Source organism: Poecile atricapillus, unplaced genomic scaffold (assembly GCF_030490865.1).
Source record: "Poecile atricapillus isolate bPoeAtr1 unplaced genomic scaffold, bPoeAtr1.hap1 scaffold_332, whole genome shotgun sequence".
Classification (NCBI taxonomy): Eukaryota; Metazoa; Chordata; class Aves; order Passeriformes; family Paridae; genus Poecile; species Poecile atricapillus.
In genome coordinates, this window is record NW_026709129.1 from 17,225 (window position 1) to 36,080 (window position 18,856).

Genomic DNA, 18,856 nt, shown 5'->3' on the forward strand with positions numbered 1-18,856 from the left:
GCCTGGTAAATGCCCTGCAGCCTGCCCAGGAATTCCCGTGCCTGGCCACTCCCTGCTCCTGCTGGGACTGCCCTGCTCCCCAGATCCCCGTGTGTCAGCCCCTGCTCGACATTGCCCCACTTTTCCCCTCGCTGCCGGTGCCCACAGCCCGATCCCAAACGTTCTTCCCGGCAGCTCGCAAAGGGCTGCAGGTTGTGTTTGGAGGAGGGAGGGTCCCGCTCAGGCTCTGCAGCAGATCCCTGGGGGGCTTTGCAGCACTTGTGGGGCTCTCTCAGCCCCTCGGCCACACGCCCAAAATGCTCCAGGGCTGCATTTCCGCGCTGCTTCCCTCGCAGCTGCCCCTGCAGGGGGGTTTGCAGCCAGCCCCGCTCTGCAAACCATCCCAGCCCCGCCACAGCCTCTGCGCGGCCTCGCTTTTACCTTTGTGCTTCTCGCAGGCTGAGCAAAGCACAAACCATTCCCCCGCAGAATTGTCACCTCTGCAGCAGCGCTAAAGCTGCGAGAAGCAAAGCCAATGGGGGCGGGGGCAGCCTGAGGTGCTGGGCCCAGGGCCCATCCCTGTGCAGTGGGGCTTGGGCACGGCTGAGCCCACCACTTGGATTTACAGGGGTCCCCAGATGTGCCACCCCTGGACCCATTCTGGAACCTCCATCCCCAGGACCCCCACGGCCAGGTTGTGTCACCCCCAGGACTGGCTCCCCCAGGATGTGACTCCCCCAAGGACCTGGGCTCCCCCAGGATTTTGTCACCCCCCAGGACTGGGCTCCCTCAGGATGTGGTCACCCCCAGGACAGGGCTCCACCAGGATGTGTCACCCCCAGGACAGGGCTCACCCCAGGTTGTGTCACCCCCAGACTGGGCTCCCCCAGGATTTGTCACCCCCTGACACGGAGCTGCCAGGACAGGACACCCCTGGTTTTCCTCCACAGGGCAGAACCCGCCCCTCCCCTTTCCCATCCGACTCTCAGCACAAAGCTCTTCCATTTTTGTTCAGGGAAAAACAAAAGTGGAAGTTTTGGAGGCACCCCCATCCCCCAAAGCCTCCCCACGCCCCTTCCCCCCTCCCCAGGGTTCACTCAAGCCCTTTCCTGCTCAGGTGCTCCTGGGCATCGATGAGCCACGCAAACTGGGATGGGGAGTTTACAAAAAGTGAGGAAAATAAGAACAAATAGAAATAAAGAGAATCCCAGACCACCAACACAACGGAGGTTCTGCTTTTGTCAGCCACACCCCGAAATCTGAGGCAGCCGGGGATGGAGCTGCGACCCCCGTGTCTACCCAGGCACTGCCCACCCCGAGACCCCCATTCCCCCGGGACCCCAACCCTGGCTTCTCATTCTCGCTCCTGGGGACCCCCGTCCCTGGATGTCGGTTTCCCATTGCCCAGCACTCCCCTCCCCTTAATCCCATCCCATGGGCTCCCCAGGACCCCCCATCCCCGGGACCTGCCTCAAATCCCCAAATCCCTGCAGCCCAAATTCCCCTGGGACCCCCATCCGTGATCCTCCCCACCCATGGGGACCCCGATTCTCCAGGATCCCGGGGAGCCTCCCTGGAAATCCCTCCTTGGCTCCCCACATCCCTGGAGCCCCCGAGCGCTGCGACCCCCATGTCCCAGCGACCCCCTCCAAGTCCCCAGCTGTGTCCACAACCGTGTCCCCACCCTGCCCCCAGTCTGTCCCAGCCCCACGTGGGGACGAGAGCTGACCGCGCTTCCTTCCTCTTCGGCCCAGGAGCCGCCAGGCAGGGCACAGGTGGCCGTGGCAGCGAGTGACAGGCAGGCCGGGTGGCCGGGGCCAGCGGCATGGCCGCGAGGGTGGCGCTGCTCGTGTGGGGTGAGTGGGGCGGGGATGGGCCCGGGTGGGGCAGAGAGCGGTGGGGAGGGGGCCCAGGGGGGCTGCGGGGTCCCCTGAGGTCGCCAAGGGCAGCAGAGGCAGAGCAAGAGGTGAGCGGGGCCGTGGGGTGGCCGTGGGGACAGGAGAGGGGACAGGAGAGGAGGGACAGGAATGAGGGGTTTGGCACCTTGGGGCTGGGGCAGCTGTGTGGACACAGGGACAGGAACACAGGGACAGGGACACAGGGACACAGGGACACAGAGACACAGGGACACAGGGACACCGCCAGCCAGCCGTGTCCCTTGTCCCTTGCAGCCCAGAGCCTCGGCCTCGCTGGTGAGTCCTCGGGGGATGCCGTGTCCCCGCGCCGCTGTCCCCAGCCCCGCGCTGGCCCTGGCACGCTGCTGTCCCCTGTCACCCGCAGGTGCCCCGAGCCCGCAGCTCCTCGTGCAGCCGCCCTGGAGGCCGGCGGTGCTGTGGGACCGGGTGACACTGACCTGCCGGGGCTGGGGGACCGCCGGGGACACCACCTGGTACAAGGACGGGCGGCGGTGGCGGCAGAAGGGACCCGAGAGTGTCAATGTCACCTGGAGTGGCACCTACGAGTGTGACAGAGCCGGCACCGGGCGCAGCCCCTCCGTGACCGTCTCAGACGGTGAGCGGGGTTTGGGTGTCCCCAGCCCGGCAGCCGCGGGGACCCCGAGAGCTCTGGGGGGGCAGCTGGGTCACCCCTGGTGTGAGCAGAGCCCGTGCCCTGCTCTGGGGACATCCCAGAGCATCGCAGTGCGAGGGGACCCCCGTGTTGGCATTGGGGACCCCGGGTGCGCTGGCTGTGACCCACTGGGGGTCCCGGTGCCATCGGTTGTGACAGGACCCTCCTGTCCCCCAGAGCAGCTGGTGCTGCAGGTGACGGCGGGGCCGCTGGTGGAGGGGGACACGGTGACACTGCGCTGCCGGAGCTGGCTGGACGACCCGGTCATCGGGGTGCGGTTCTACCACTGGGAGGAGGATTTGGGGAAATCCCTGCGGGGGTCCGAGCTGTCCCTGTCCCCCCTGACGCTGCAGCACAGCGGCCAATACCGCTGCGGGGCCCGGTGGAGATCCCGGTCCTCACGGATATGGGTGCGGTCGGAGCCGGTGTCAGTGACAGTGCACGGTGAGCAGCCCACAGCCGCCAGCCCGACAGCCGCAGAGCCCCTGGCCAGGGCTCACAAATCCCCCTCCCCTCTCCTTGCCAGAGCTCTTCCCGGTGCCGGTGCTGGAGGCTCCGGCCGAGCTGCTCGCGGGGTCCCCCCTGAACCTCAGCTGCCTCAGCAGCCGCAGCCCCCTGCGGCCCCTCACCCCCCTCGTGCACCGCTTCTACCGGGACGGGCGGGAGCTGGGGGGCCCGCAGGGGTCCCCGCAGCTGCTGCTGCCCGCCCTGGGGCTCTCCGGCTCGGGGAATTACAGCTGCGAGGTGCAGAGCCAGGGGGGGGCCGTGCGGAAGAGCAGCGCCCCGCTCCGCGTCACGGTGCTCGGTGAGTGCGGGGATGGGCGCGGGGAGCCCCCACAGCCTGCACGGCTCCCCCTGCCCTGCCCGGGGACCCCCAGCACTGTCTGCGGACCCACAGCCCTCCCTGACGCGATTCCCGGGTCTCCCCTTCCCCTTCCCGGGTCCCTTCCCGGGTCCCCCAGCCCTGACTTGGTGTCCCATCACCACCCGCTTTCTTTTCTCGGGTTCCCCCCATCCCCGCCCGGATCTCCTGCTCCGTTCCCCGATCCCACCCCGGGTCCCCCCATCCCTTCCCGGATCCCCCATCCCTCCCCAGAAACCTTTCCTGGACCCCCCCTCCTCCCCTCCCCTGCCCTGTCCCTCCTCTCTCTGGGTGCGGACCCCCACCCCCGCCATCCCCCATCACCCCCTCACCCCCCGTCCCCATCCCCCCGCGCCCCCCGCCCCTCCCGCTGGCCTCAGCCCCGTGCGTGTCCCCGCAGTGCCCGTGGCCAATGCCACCATCAGCCCCGGTGCCCTGGGCCAGCAGGTGCGCGCAGGTGAGCCCGTGAGGCTGCGCTGCTCGGTGCAGGTGGGCTCAGCCCCTGTCACCTTCACCTGGCTGCGCCACGGCCGGGAGGTGGCCCGGGGTCCCCTGCTGGAGCTCGCCCACGTCGGGCTGGCACATTCGGGCACCTACCAAAGTGCGTGGCCACCAACCAGCTGGGACAGGACGGGCACCGCGTGTTCCGGGCACTCAGCCCCGAGCTGCTCCGGGAGGTGACAGCGGGGGGACACGGGGACACAGGCAATGTCCCTCGGGGACACTGTTGGGGCTCCGGGACAGCCGTGTTTGTCCCTGGAGGTGACACGGAGGTGACAGGCACGGCTGGCATCACTCGGGGACACTTTGGGGCTCCGGGACAGCCGCGTTTGTCCCTGGAGGTGACAGCGGGGGGACACAGGTGACGTCACTGGGTGTCCAGGACAGCTGGGTTTGTCCCTGGAGGTGACACGGAGGTGACAGGACACGGCTGGCATCACTCGGTGTCCCTGGTCACCCCGGGTGACCCCCAAAGTGTCCCCTTTGTCCCCAGCAGTGGCCGCAGCGGTTGGGGGGTCCCTCCTGTCCCTGCTCCTCCTCCTCGGTGCCATCGTGGGGTGGCACCGGTGCCACCGCCGGGGTGGGTGACAATGGGGGGGCACAGGGGGGTCCCCAGATGAGGGGACACCCCCGCAGACCCTGAATTGAGGCTCCCGGGGGATTCGGGGACATTTTTGGGGCATCTCAGGGGGCTCCCTGGGGCATCCCAGGAGGATTTCGGGGGCTCTGGGGGGTCTCGGGGGGTCTCGGGGGGTCTCGGGGGGTTCAGGGGTCCCGTGGGTGTTTTGGGGCCCACGGGACTGTTGGGATTTCAAGGATTTTGGGGTTTTTTTTTTCGCCTTTTTGTGGCTATTGAGCTTTTTGGGGGGGCTCCTGGTGGGGTTTGGGGTCCTGGGCAGATTTTGGGGTCACGGAGTGTTGAGATTTTACGTTTTGGGTTTTTTTTTTTTAATTTTTGGGGGTTTTTTTTTGGGTTGTCTGGGAGGATTCGGGGTCCCGTGGGTGTTTTGGGGTCCCGAGGGTGTTTTTGGGGTCCTGTGGGTGTTTTGGGGTCCCTGTGGGTGTTTTTGGGGTCCCTGTGGGTGTTTTGGGGTCCCGAGGGTGTTTTTGGGGTCCCTGTGGGGTTGGGATTTCAAGGATTTTTTTGGCATTTTGGGGTTTTTTTGGTGGTGCTTGGGGGGTTCTCAGGGGTCCCCTGGGGGGATCCCAACCCCGGTGACCCCATTGTCACCCCATTGTCACCCCATTGTCACCCCATTGTCACCCATTGTCACCCCACTGTCACCTCATTGTCACCCCATTGTCACCCCATTGTCACCCCATTGTCACCCTATTGTCACCTCATTGTCACCCCATTGTCACCCCATTGTCACCCCATTGTCACCCCACTGTCACCCTACTGTCACCCCATTGTCACCCCATTGTCACCCCATTGTCACCCTACTGTCACCCCATTGTCACCCCACTGTCACCCCATTGTCACCCCACTGTCACCCCATTGTCACCTCATTGTCACCCCATTGTCACCCCATTGTCACCCCACTGTCACCCCATTGTCACCCCCCGTCACCCCATTGTCACCCCATTGTCACCCCATTGTCACCCCATTGTCACCCCATTGTCACCCCACTGTCACCCCATTGTCATCTCATTGTCACCCCATTGTCACCCCACTGTCACCCCATTGTCACCCCATTGTCACCCCATTGTCACCTCACTGTCACCCCATTGTCACCCCATTGTCACCTCCATGTCACCCCACTGTCACCCCACTGTCACCCCATTGTCACCTCCATGTCACCCCACTGTCACCCCATTGTCACCCCATTGTCACCCCATTGTCACCCCACTGTCACCCCATTGTCACTCCATTGTCACCCCATTGTCACCTCACTGTCACCTCATTGTCACCCCCATTGTCACCTCATTGTCACCCCACTGTCACCCCACTGTCACCCCACTGTCACCCCATTGTCACCCCATTGTCACCCCACTGTCACCCCATTGTCACCCCCCCCTTTCCCTCGCAGCCCCCAGGACGCCCCAGGACAGGTGAGTGGGGGAGGGGCCCGGGGGTGTCCCCATGTCCCCAAATCCCTCCTTGAGGCCACCCCATTGTCCCCCCTGTCCCCACAGGACCCCCCCGCTGTCCCCCGAGGAGGGGGAGGTGCTCTACACCCGCGTGGTGCCCACCGAGAGGGCAGCGGGTGAGTGTGGCCTGGGGACAGGGACACCGCGGGTGGCACCGGGGGTGGCACTCGGTCCCCAAATGCCACCCCCAGGGAGCTGCCAGGTCCCCAAATGCCACCCAGGGGACAGCGGTGACATCGAGGAGAATGTGATGTGACACTGGGGGTGACACTGGGTGACACTGGGATGGCACCGGGTGGCACCGGGTGTGGCACAGGGTCCCCAAATGCCACCCAGGGGACAGGGGATAAGTGAGGGGTTGGGGACAGGGACGTGGCACCCTTGGGTGGCAGCGGTGTCTCCTGTAGGGTCCCCAAGTGCCACCCCCCAGGTGATCTACGCGGAGCTGCCAGGACCTCAGTGGCACCCAGGGGACAGCGGTGACTACGAGAACGTGCTGTGACACCGGGTGGCACTCGGGGGTGGCACTAGGTCCCCTGATGCCACCCAGGGGACAGCGGTGACATCCAGGAGAATGTCCTGTGACACTGGGTGGCACTCGGGGGTGGCACTCGGGGGTGGAACTCGGGGGTGGCACTGGTCCCCAAGTGCCACCCCTCAGGGAGCTGCCAGGTCCTCAGATGCCACCCAGGGGACAGCGGTGACATCCAGGAGAATGTCCTGTGACACTGGGTGGCACTGGGGACACTGGGGACACTCACACACGTTTGTCCCCTCGTCTTGTGGGTGCCCACCCTGCCCGTGGCCACCGGGACTTGTCCATGTCCCTGTCGCCTCTGCGTGGCTCTGTCCCCTCCCCGTGGCCACCAGGACCTGGCCCTGTTTCCTCCTTGTGACCACCAGGATCCGTCTCTGTCCCCTCCGTGTGGCCACCAGGACCTGGCCCTGTCCCCTCCCTGTGGCCATCAGGACCTGGCCCTGTCCCCTCCCCGTGTCCCTGTCCCCTCCCCGTGGCCACCAGGACCCGTCCCTGTCCCTGCCCCTCTGCGTGGCTCTGTCCCCTCCCTGTGGCCACCAGGAGCTGTCCCTGTCCCCTCCCCATGTCCCTGTCCCCTCCCCGTGTCCCTGTCCCTGTCCCTGTCCCTTCCCCGTGTCGCTGTCCCCTCCCCATGTCCCTGTCCCCTCCCCGTGTCGCTGTCCCCTCCCCGTGTCGCTGTCCCCTCCCCGTGTCCCCCGAGCCGCGGGGATTTGGGACAATCCCGAACTCCTCCCGGAGCGCCCCAGAGCGGCCGCCGGGAGCTGCCGGGGGAGCCGGGGACACTCGGGGGGATCTGGGGACATCCCGGAGGGACACTCGGGGGGAGCTGGGGACATCCCGGGGGGACGCTCGGGGGGAGCTGGGGACATCCCGGAGGGACACTCGGGGGGAGCTGGGGACATCCCGGGGGGACACCGTGGGGACACCGTGGGGACATCCCGGGGGACACCGTGGGGACATGGGGGGGACACTCGGGGGGACACTCGGGGGGACATCCCGGGGGGACACTCGGGGGGACATCCCGGGGGGACACCGTGGGGACACTCGGGGGGACATGCCGGGGGGGACACCGTGGGGACATCTCGAGGGGACACTCGGGGGACACTCGGGGGTCCCGGTGGGGCAGAGCCCCCCCCGCAGCCCCGGAGCGGGAGGCTCCAGAAGGAATTTTCACCTTTTCCTTCTCGTGTTTTTGTAATAAATTCAATTAATTAATAATCCATTAATTAATTAATGCCCGCCACCCCTCCCTGCGCCAACCCCGCGCCCCCCGGGGTGCTCCTGGGTTCGGGGGGAGCCCAAGGGGGTCCTGGGGGTTTTGGGGGGCTCCGCGATCGATTCCGACCCCCCCATCCCCTTTCTGGAGCTTTTTCCTCACTTTTTGTCCCCAGCGGGGACACGAGGGGGACGTGGGGAGGGGACAGCCCCTGGACCCCCCACCCCAGGGGTCACTCCGGCCGCGGGGAACCGCCGAGGACACGGGGCACGGCTGGTCCGGGGGTGATCGGTACCGGGGGGGGCTGAGACCCCGAAATCTGGGGTGCCGGGACAAGGACCCCAAAATCTGGGATCCCGGGACTCTGGGACCCCGAAATCTGGGGTGCCGGGACTCTGGGACCCCGAAATCTGGGATGCCAGAACTCCGAGACCCCAAAATCTGGGATGCCGGGACTCTGGGACCCCAAAATCTGGGATGCCGGGACAAGGACCCCGAAATCTGGGATGCCGGGACTCTGGGACCCCAAAATCGGGGATCCCGGGACTCTGGGACCCCAAAATCTGGGATGCCGGGACTCTGGGACCCAAAATCTGGGATGCCGGGACAAGGACCCCGAAATCTGGAGTGCCGGGATTCTGGGACCCCGAAATCCGGGGTGCCGGGACTCTGGGACCCCAAAATCAGGGGTGTTTCCCATTCCATCCATCCCCAGTAGCCCTGTGGCTCTGCAATCCCCCTCCCAGTGCTCCCAGTACAGCCCTGGCTCCCCACCAGTGCCAGGGGAGCCCAGGACTGGCAGCAAAATGCAGCTTTTTGGTCAAAGCGGTAGAAATGGTGTTTGTTCAGCTCTGTCGGGCTCCTGATCCCTATGAACCCCTTGGTCCTGGCAGTGAGACCCCTGAGCCCCCTGAGCCCCCTGAGCCCCTGCTGGTGCTGTCTGTGGGCCCCCCAAACCCCTGCCCCCCCCGGGAATGTCCAGGAGTCTCTTGGACCCCCAGGAGCACTGAGGTCCCTGCTGATGGCACACGTGGACCCCCAGAACCTGATGCCCCCCCCGGCCCTGGTGGCGATGCCCGTGGATCCCTGAGACCCCCAGCCCAGCCAGGCCTGGCAATGAGCCCCAGGGACCCCCCAAACCTGGCCCTGACCCCCATCCCCAGGCAGGTCACCCCGCAGGGATCTGCTGCAGAGCCTGAGCGGGACCCTCCTCCTCCAACACAACCTGCAGCCCTTTGCGAGCTGCCGGGAAGAACGTTTGGGATCGGGCTGTGGGCACCGGCAGCGAGGGAAAAGTGGGGCAATGTCGAGCAGGGGCTGCACACGGGGATCTGGGGAGCAGGGCAGTCCCAGCAGGAGCAGGGAGTGCCCAGGCACGGGAATTCAGGGCAGGCTGCAGGGCATTTACCAGGCAATCCCACCCTGAGGGACACACGGGCATTTCTGGAGATTCCTGGGCGCTCTTCCGAGCATGGACAGAGTTTCCTCTCCTTGTGGGAGCAGGATCCATGGGAAGGAAGCGAAGTTTCATGGTGGGAATGAGAAAAACGGGGAGAGTTCCTAAATCTGGGCCAAGAAAAGCTTTCCTTAGGGGCTGGGGGGCTGCTGAGCAGGCAGGGAACAATCCCATGGAGCTGAGGGCCAGCCAGGGAGAAAGGGCAGGGCTGGGTGGGGCAGAGCCCCAGAGCCTCTCAGGACAATTCTGGGGGTCCCCTGGCCATGAACACACTGTGGGGGCTGGGCAGGGCTCCGGGTCACCCCAAAAGCTGAGGCAGCCACGGAAGGAGCTGAGAGCCCCGAGACCCCCCAGCCCCAGCCCCCATTGCCCCGGGACCCCCCAACCATGGGAGCCCCATTCCCTTGCTCTCTCCTCCCTGGGGACCCCCATCCCGGCACCCCCATTGCCCAGGACCTCCATGACCTCGATCCCGTCCCAGGGGCTGCTCCTTCCCGCACAACCCCAATTGCCGAGGCTTCCCTTTTCCCCCTGCAGCCCCAAGCCTGCCACTCCCATCCCAAATGAGCCAAAATCCCTGCGGAGCCACAGGACCCCCATCCCTGAATGCCCCAGGCACCGAGACCCCAATTCCCCTGGAGCCCCGTCCTCGCTTCCCCCCGTGCCCTGAGCCCCCCACTCCTGGGAACGCCACCCCCACCACGTCCCCAGGCTGTCCCGTAATGTCCCCAGCTTGTCCCCAAATATGTGTGAACATTGTCCCCACCCTGTCCCCCACCCTGCCCCATCACCACGTGGGGACGAGAGCTGACCGCGCTTCCTTCCTCTTGGGCCCAGGAGCCGCCAGGCAGGGCACAGGTGGCCGTGGCAGCGAGTGACAGGCAGGCCGGGTGGCCGGGGACAGCGGCATGGCCGCGAGGGTGGCGCTGCTCGTGTGGGGTGAGTGGGGCGGGGATGGGCCCGGGTGGGGCAGAGAGCGGTGGGGAGGGGGCCCAGGGGGGCTGCGGGGTCCCCTGAGGTCGCCAAGGGCAGCAGAGGCAGAGCAAGAGGTGAGCGGGGCCGTGGGGTGGCCGTGGGGACAGGAGAGGGGACAGGAGAGGAGGGACAGGAATGAGGGGTTTGGCACCTTGGGGCTGGGGCAGCTGTGGGGACAGGGACAGGAACACAGGGACACAGGGACACAGGGACACAGGGACACAGGGACACAGGGGCACAGGGACACAGGATCACCGGACCATGGGGACAGGGACACAGGGATGTGGCCGTGGCGCCGTCGGGGGTGACCTGTGGCAGCACGGGGTGGCCGCGCTGTCCCCATGGCCGGGAGGTCCCCGATGTCCCCATGTCCTGCCTGGGCCCGGGCTGGCCGCGCTGTCGCCGTCGCCGAGGGCTCGGTGCCGCCGCGGAGTCGCCACGGGGCCAGCTCGGGGCCAGCCCCAGAGCCCGGCTCCCGCTGCCGCTGTCCCCGCGCTGCCAGCGCCAGCCAGCCGTGTCCCTTGTCCCTTGCAGCCCAGAGCCTCGGCCTCGCTGGTGAGTCCTCGGGGGATGCCGTGTCCCCGAGCCGCTGTCCCCAGCCCCGCGCTGGCCCTGGCACGCTGCTGTCCCCTGTCACCCGCAGGTGCCCCGAGCCCGCAGCTCCTCGTGGAGCCGCCCTGGAGGCCGGCGGTGCTGTGGGACCGGGTGACACTGACCTGCCGGGGCTCGGGGACCGCCGGGGACACCACCTGGTACAAGGACGGGCGGATCTGGTGGCAGAAGGGACCCGAGAGTATCACTGTCACCGAGAGTGGCACCTACGAGTGTGACAGAGCCGGCAGCGGGCGCAGCCCCTCCGTGACCGTCTCAGACGGTGAGCGGAGTTTGGGTGTCCCCAGCCCGGCAGCCGCGGGGACCCCGAGAGCTCTGGGGGGGCAGCTGGGTCACCCCTGGTGTGAGCAGAGCCCGTGCCCTGCTCTGGGGACATCCCAGAGCATCGCAGTGCGAGGGGACCCCCGTGTTGGCATTGGGGACCCCGGATGTGCTGGCTGTGACCCACTGGGGGGTCCCGGTGCCATCGGCTGTGAAAGGACCCTCGTGTCCCCCAGAGCTCCTGGTGCTGCAGGTGCCGGCGGGGCCGCTGGTGGAGGGGGACACGGTGACACTGCGCTGCCGGAGACGGTGGGACAAACCGGTCACCGAGGTGCGGTTCTACCACTGGGAGAAGGATTTGGGGAAATCCCTGTCGGGATCCGGGCTGTTCCTGTCCCCCCTGAGGCTGCAGCACAGCGGCCAATACCGCTGCGGGGCCTGGTGGATTTTCTGGCCCTCACGGATGTGGGTGCAGTCGGATGCGGTGTCAGTGACAGTGCACGGTGAGCAGCCCACAGCCGCCAGCCCGACAGCCGCAGAGCCCCTGGCCAGGGCTCACAAATCCCCCTCCCCTCTCCTTGCCAGAGCTCTTCCCGGTGCCGGTGCTGGAGGCTCCGGCCGAGCTGCTCGCGGGGTCCCCCCTGAACCTCAGCTGCCTCAGCAGCCGCAGCCCCCTGCGGCCCCTCACCCCCCTCGTGCACCGCTTCTACCGGGACGGGCGGGAGCTGGGGGGCCCGCAGGGGTCCCCGCAGCTGCTGCTGCCCGCCCTGGGGCTCTCCGGCTCGGGGAATTACAGCTGCGAGGTGCAGAGCCAGGGGGGGGCCGTGCGGAAGAGCAGCGCCCCGCTCCGCGTCACGGTGCTCGGTGAGTGCGGGGATGGGCGCGGGGAGCCCCCACAGCCTGCACGGCTCCCCCTGCCCTGCCCGGGGACCCCCAGCACTGTCTGCGGACCCACACCTCTCCCTGACGCGATTCCCGTTTGTCCCTTTGCCTTCCCGGGTCCCTTCCCGGGTCCCCCAGCCCTGACTTGGTGTCCCCATCCCCTCCCGGTTTCCTTTCTCGGGTTTCTCCATCCCCGCCCGGATCTCCTGCTCCGTTCCCGGATCCCATCCTGTGTCCTCCCATCCCTTCCCTGATCCCACCCCGTGTTCCCCAGCCCTCCCGAGAAACCTTTCCTTGGTCCCCGTCCCCTGCCCTGTCCCCTCCTCTCTCTGGGTGCGGACCCCCACCCACGACATCCCCCATCACCCCCTCACCCCCCGTCCCCATCCCCCCGCGCCCCCCGCCCCTCCCGCTGGCCTCAGCCCCGTGCGTGTCCCCGCAGTGCCCGTGGCCAATGCCACCATCAGCCCCGGTGCCCTGGGCCAGCAGGTGCGCGCAGGTGAGCCCGTGAGGCTGCGCTGCTCGGTGCAGGTGGGCTCAGCCCCTGTCACCTTCACCTGGCTGCGCCACGGCCGGGAGGTGGCCCGGGGTCCCCTGCTGGAGCTCGCCCACGTCGGGCTGGCACATTCGGGCACCTACCAGTGCGTGGCCACCAACCAGCTGGGACAGGACGGGCACCGCGTGTTCCGGGCACTCAGCCCCGAGCTGCTCCTGGAGGTGACAGCGGGGGGACACGGCCACACAGGTGACGTCACTCGGGGACACTCTGGGGCTCCGGGACAGCCGCGTTTGTTCCTAGAGGTGACACGGAGGTGACAGGGCACGGCTGGCATCACTCGGGGACACTCTGGGGCTCCGGGACAGCCGCGTTTGTCCCTGGAGGTGACAGCGGGGGGACACGGGGACACCGGTGCGTTCCTGGGGGGCTCCGAGAGCTCTGGCTCCAGCCCCGCTCTGTCCCTGGCAGCGACACGAGTGGAGCGGAGCACGGGAGGGGAACTCGTGGGGTCTCTGGGGTGCAGAAGCTCGGGCTGAGCCCGCTGTGTCCCCTTTGTCCCCAGCAGTGGCCGCAGCGCTCGGGGGCTCCGTGTTGTTCGTGCTCCTGCTCACGGCTGTCATCGTGGCCTTTCTCCGCACGGGTGGGTGAGCGTGGGGGTCCTGCAGGGTGGGATGAGGCCCCCAGAGAAGGGTGGCCCCAGGGCAGCAGCCACAGCCCCCGAGTGGAGAAGGGGCCGAGCCCCCGCTGGCCTCGGCTCAGCGGCCTGGGCTGGCCGGGGAGGGCCTGGGGGCTCGTGCTGGGATCTTGGGGCTCTCTCAGGGACCTTGGGGGCTCTCTCGGGGATCTTGGGGGCTCTCTCGGGGATCTTGGGGGCTCTCTCGGGGATCTTGGGGGCAATTCGGAGGCTCCCCCTCCCCGCCAGGCTCGGGGTTCGGGGGCTCAGGGTGCCGGGGGAAGTGCGGTGCTTCAGGGCCTTTGTGGGGCCATCCGGGATGCTGGGGGCAGCCGGGGGGATTGGAGGGATCGGGGTTGCCCAGGGGGGCTGGGGAGCCCTGGGAGCCCAAAGTCACCGCTGCACTTTTCCTTTGCAGGTGCCGGGAAGCAGCAGCCAAGGTGAGCGCGGGCTCCGGCCACGCCAAACCCCCTGCCCGACCCCCCAGGACCCCCCAGCCCCCTGCACACATCCCCTGATCCCCACAGGGCCCCCCCGGCCGAGGATCCTCAGGACACCTACTCGGAGCTGCTGGGGCCGCACGGGCAGCCCTGGGAGCCCAGAGACATCTACGAGACTCTGCACAAACAACTGTGACTCTTCGTGCCTGCAGGAAGTTTTATTCTTTATTCTCAATAAAAACAAAATCAATAAAACTCAATATTCTCAACAAATCAATTAATGAAATTGTTTGATTGATCGAATAATTAGTTAAATAAATTAATTAATGTTAAAGTGAATAAATAAATAAATAAAACATACAATAAAGAAAATAAATAAATAAATAAAATTAAATAGAATAAATGAAGTGGCAAACAAATAAATACATAAATAAAACTCAGTTCTCAATAAATAAATAAATAGAAATGAAAATAGAAAGAAATAAATAGGAAAATATAAATAATAATAATAAAAAAATCTCAAGTCACAAAATATAAATAAATAAAATAAAAGACAAATAAATAAGTAAAATAATATAAAATAAAATATAATAGATAAAACTTAATTCTCTCTAAAACTTTTATAACTGATTCCCACTCACGGTCTGAGCTGTTCATAACAGATATACAGATATATCGATATATAGATATATAGATATATAGTTATATAGATATATAGATGTGGCAGCGGCCTCAAGGAGACAAAGAGTTACATTGTCCCACCCCAAACCCCTTGTGAAGGGCGGCCCAGGAGTTCTGATTGGGTTTGAGTCCCTGGGGGGTTCTCCCTTGGTGTGTTTCTACTGGTCCCTGACCCTGAACTCCACCCTCAAAGGTGTAAACCCTCGGTTCTGTCCCTCAAAAACCCCTGCTGTGCCTCTGTTCGGGGCTCTCTGTTCTGGACTTGACTTTGTTCCCATGCTGAATAAATGGTTTCGTGAACCGGGAGCCCGTCTCGTTGGTGTTTGATGCTGGTCCCCAGAATTCTGCTGCTTCCCTGGACGAGATCCTGAGGTTGCAGACTGCAACAAATGGTGAGAGAATGCGTGGCATCCAGTGAAGCACCAGGAGAACAGCAGGACCCGGCTCCATGGACACCTCGTAAGTCCCCGGCTGATGGCTTGAGAGCCGGTGAGACCCCCGCCTTGGAAAGGAGGACTCGAGAGTACCTGGCAGGGTACTGGGTTGGGAGTGCCTCGGACATGGGGAAGAAAAGGGATTACGGAGGTGTGGGAGCCGAGACCAGACGCTGGGACAAGCGCCTAACATCACTCAACGAGACGTATTATGGACGATATCAACATTATGGATGATTATGGACGATATCAACATTATGGATGATTCTATTAACATTATGGACGATTATGGACGATATCAACATTATGGACGATTAACATTATGGACGATTAACATTATGGACGGTTATGGACGGTATGGCTCTTCCAGTAGACTGTTTTTTGTCTTCTGTGAAGTTCCTTTTTTTGGCGTATACCTCCCTGTACCTTCCCCTTTCCTCTGTTCCTAAGGGCAGGACAAAGGGTGAAAAAGCCAAGGTGGCTCGGGGTTGCTGCCGACTCCCTGTCACCCCGGTGTCTCTGCCATCCCATCCCCTGTTTTCCTGAAGGCAGGCAAGGGACGGGGAACATCCAGAGTGATGCGGGTCTGCTGCCGTCTGCCCGCCGTTCCGGGTCCTCCTTCACCCCCTGTCTTTCCATATTCCCGTTCCCTGTCCGGGAAAGTCCGTCCCGGCCTCCCCCCCCCATCCCAAGATGGCACTGCCCACGCGGTCTGGGATCCCTTGTTTCCCGCCTTGCTCCTTCTTTTCCGGTCCCAAACCTTCCCGAACCTCCCAGTAACTCCTGCTTGGCCCCATCCCTTTGTTCGGTGCTCCAACCCTGGGGGCTGTGCCTGTTCCATGGTGTGCAACACCTCCTCTGGGAAAATCGAAACTGTAACCTGATGTCCCAAAGGCAGTGTTACACCGAGATCATCTAAAGAGGCGACGCCCACATGGGAGCCGGAGCCGAAGCTGGAGATCGAAGAATTCTGCCCCTCGTAAGAGGAGATCTAAGAGCTGCACCCTTCCAAAGAGAGAATCCTAAAGTGGAAGAGACTGAACTAAAAAGCCATTATGTTTGCATTAAGTACCATCACCGTTTAATTTGCCCGGCGTAGTCCGAGATTTAAGTGTTTGTTTTCAATTTTGTTTTTTCTGTTTGCTTAATGTGTTTTGTTATTGAGCTATTGGTGTCCCACAAAGCAAAGTGGGTGCTCTGTGGAAGAGGTGAGATTTTAAAGTGTATGTTTGGAAACATTTTAAGCTCCTAATTAAAAATTGAAAAAAAAAATAAAATAAAAAAGGAGCAGATGTTGCAGCGGCCTCAGGGAGACAAAGAGTTAACATTGTTCCACCCCAAACCCCTTGTGAAGGGCGGCCCAGGAGTTCTGATTGGGTTTGAGTCCCTGGGGGGGTTCTCCCTTGGTGTGTTTCTAATGGTCCCTGACCCTGAACTCCACCCTCAAAGGTGTAAACCCTCGGTTCTGTCCCTCAAAAACCCTGCTGTGCCTCTGTTCAGGGCTCTCTGTTCTGGACTTGACTTTGTTCCCATGCTGAATAAATGGTTTCGTGAACTGGGAGCCCGTCTCGGTTGGTGTTTCATGCTGGTCCCCAGAACCCTGCAGCTGCTCTGGACGAGATCCTGGAGTTGCGGACTGCAACAGGGATCAGGAGCCCGACAGAGCTGAACAAACACCATTTCTACCGCTTTGACCAAAAAGCTGCATTTTGCTGCCAGTCTGGCTCTCCTGGCACTGGTGGGGAGCCAGGACTGTACTGGGAGCACTGGGAGGGGGATTGCAGAGCCACAGGGCTACTGGGGATGGATGGAATGGGAAACACCTGGATACACTGGGAGCACAATGGAGAGGCAGTGGGAGGAGAATCAGGGAGCCCCTGGGGGTACCTGGATGTGGAATGGGGCAGTGGGAAAGGGCTGGGGAAGCCCTTGGGGGTTCAGGGGGCGTGGGGAACCTCACGGGTGACCCCCCCACTTGTGCCCGGCCCCCCGTGAATGTTGAGCACCCCACAGCAGTGGGGAGGGGGACACAGACGTGGGTGGGGGGTTCCCCGCTGCCCCCCAGTTCCCCCAGAGCCCCCCCGGTGTCACAGCACGTCCCCGTCGATGTCACCGCGTTCCCGGGCTCGCCCGTGGGGTCGCCGCAGCTCCGCGTAGATCACCCGGGGGTCCTGGAGCGTGGGGGCGCAGGGGGAGCCTGCGAGAGCCCCCGGCCGTGGGCTCTGGGTGGGGGCGGCAGCGATGGGTGACGTGTCCCGGTGTCCCAGCCCTGTGTCACCCCCTGGCCGCTGGCTGCTCACCACGCGGCTGTACAGCACCTCCTCCCTCCTCCTCCTCCGGGGGGGCCGGGGGGGCCCTGCGGGGATCCAGGGGTCGGGGTGTGAGGGGGAGCTTTGGGGGTGAAAGGGGAGGGGGTGCTTGGAGCCCCCCCGCTCACTCTCTCCTGCTGCTTCCTGGCGGCTGCAAAGGCAAGAGGGGAGGGGTAACTGAGGGGTCCCGGGGGTCCCTCAGGGATCCTGGAACCCCACTGGACCCCACATTTCTCCCTGAGCATCCCTGATGCCCCCCAGAATCCCTGAACCACCCCAGTGCTCCGGACCCCCCCGAGCCCCCTGAAGGCCAACCCTGGCCTCCAAAATCCCCCAGGATCCCCGAAAGAAGCCCCCAAACCCCAGCGAGACCCCCCAACACCTCCCCAGATCCTTGAGAACGCGGAGCAAAGGTGCTGAGCGCGTCAGCGCTGCCCAAATCAGGATCTGTGGGTGCTGCCCCATCACCCCCACGTCCGAGGTGGCCTCGCAGCTCCCCAGGACCCCCATTGTCCCCATTGTCACCCACCCACGTTGTTCCAGCGGCGCCAGCCCGCAGCTACAGCCAGGAGCAGGAGCAGGAAGAGCAGGGACCCCCCCCAACCGCTGCGGCCACTGCCGGGGACAAAGGGGACACTTTGGGGCCACCCGGGGGTGCTGCACCCCCACAGCGACCCCGAGCGATGCCAGCCGTGCCCTGTCACCGCCGTGTCACCTCCACGGACAAACGCGGCTGTCCCGGAGCCCCAGAGTGTCCCCGAGTGACGTCACCTGTGTGGCCGTGTCCCCCCGCTGTCACCTCCAGGAGCAGCTCGGGGGCTGAGTGCCCGGAACACGCGGTGCCCGTCCTGTCCCAGCTGGTTGGTGGCCCACGCACTGGTAGGTGCCCGAATGTGCCAGCCCGACGTGGGCGAGCTCCAGCAGGGGACCCCGGGCCACCTCCCGGCCGTGGCGCAGCCAGGTGAAGGCGACAGGGGCTGAGCCCACCTGCACCGAGCAGCGCAGCCTCACGGGCTCACCTGCGCGCACCCTGCTGGCCCAGGGCACCGGGGCTGATGGTGGCATTGGCCACGGGCACTGCGGGGACACGCACGGGGCTGAGGCCAGCGGGAGGGGCGGGGGGCGCGGGGGGATGGGACGGGGGGGGTGAGGGGGTGATGGGGGATGGCGGGGGTGGGGGTCCGCACCCAGAGAGAGGAGGGGGCAGGGCAGGGGAGGGGAGGGGGGACTCAGGAAAGGTTTCGCGGGAGGGCTGGGGCACACAGGGTGGGATCGGGGAACGGAGCAGGAGATCCGGGAGGGGATGGGGACACCAAGTCAGGGCTGGGGGGACCCGGGAAGGGACACGGGAAGGCAAAGGGACAAACGGGAACCGCGTCAGGGAGAGCTGTGGGTCCGCAGACAGTGCTGGGGGTCCCCGGGCAGGGCAGGGGGAGCCGTGCAGGCTGTGGGGGCTCCCCGCGCCCATCCCCGCACTCACCGAGCACCGTGACGCGGAGCGGGGCGCTGCTCTTCCGCACGGCCCCCCCCTGGCTCTGCACCTCGCAGCTGTAATTCCCCGAGCCGGAGAGGCCCAGGGCGGGCAGCAGCAGCTGCGGGGACCCCTGCGGGCCCCCCAGCTCCCGCCCGTCCCGGTAGAAGCGGTGCACGAGGGGGGGTGAGGGGCCGCAGGGGGCTGCGGCTGCTGAGGCAGCTGAGGTTCAGGGGGGGACCCCGCGAGCAGCTCGGCCGGAGCCTCCAGCACCGGCACCGGGAAGAGCTCTGGCAAGGAGAGGGGAGGGGGATTTGTGAGCCCTGGCCAGGGGCTCTGCGGCTGTCGGGCTGGCGGCTGTGGGCTGCTCACCGTGCACTGTCACTGGACACCGGCTCCGACTGCACA

The 18,856-nt window shown here is 64.8% G+C and overlaps 1 protein-coding gene and 1 long non-coding RNA gene across 2 annotated transcripts; both read left to right on the plus strand.

The window, feature by feature from the left end:
* The first annotated feature begins 1,804 nt into the window (after window positions 1-1,804).
* Window positions 1,805-13,749, plus strand: LOC131574456 (sialoadhesin-like). The gene is made up of 18 exons (XM_058828923.1): window positions 1,805-1,835; window positions 2,151-2,171; window positions 2,260-2,490; window positions 2,725-2,991; window positions 3,074-3,352; window positions 3,810-4,010; window positions 5,941-5,962; window positions 6,047-6,117; window positions 6,409-6,494; window positions 7,931-8,046; window positions 10,539-10,741; window positions 10,830-11,060; window positions 11,296-11,562; window positions 11,645-11,923; window positions 12,384-12,686; window positions 13,006-13,080; window positions 13,532-13,553; window positions 13,641-13,749. The coding sequence occupies exons 1-18, from the start codon at window positions 1,805-1,807 to the stop codon at window positions 13,747-13,749; spliced, it is 2,814 nt and encodes a 937-aa protein (XP_058684906.1).
* On the plus strand, window positions 4,239-6,562 carry LOC131574457 (uncharacterized). Its single transcript, XR_009276509.1, has 4 exons — window positions 4,239-4,490; window positions 5,941-5,962; window positions 6,047-6,117; window positions 6,409-6,562. It is a non-coding gene; the product is annotated as an uncharacterized LOC131574457 (long non-coding RNA).
* Window positions 13,750-18,856: the final 5,107 nt, after the last annotated feature.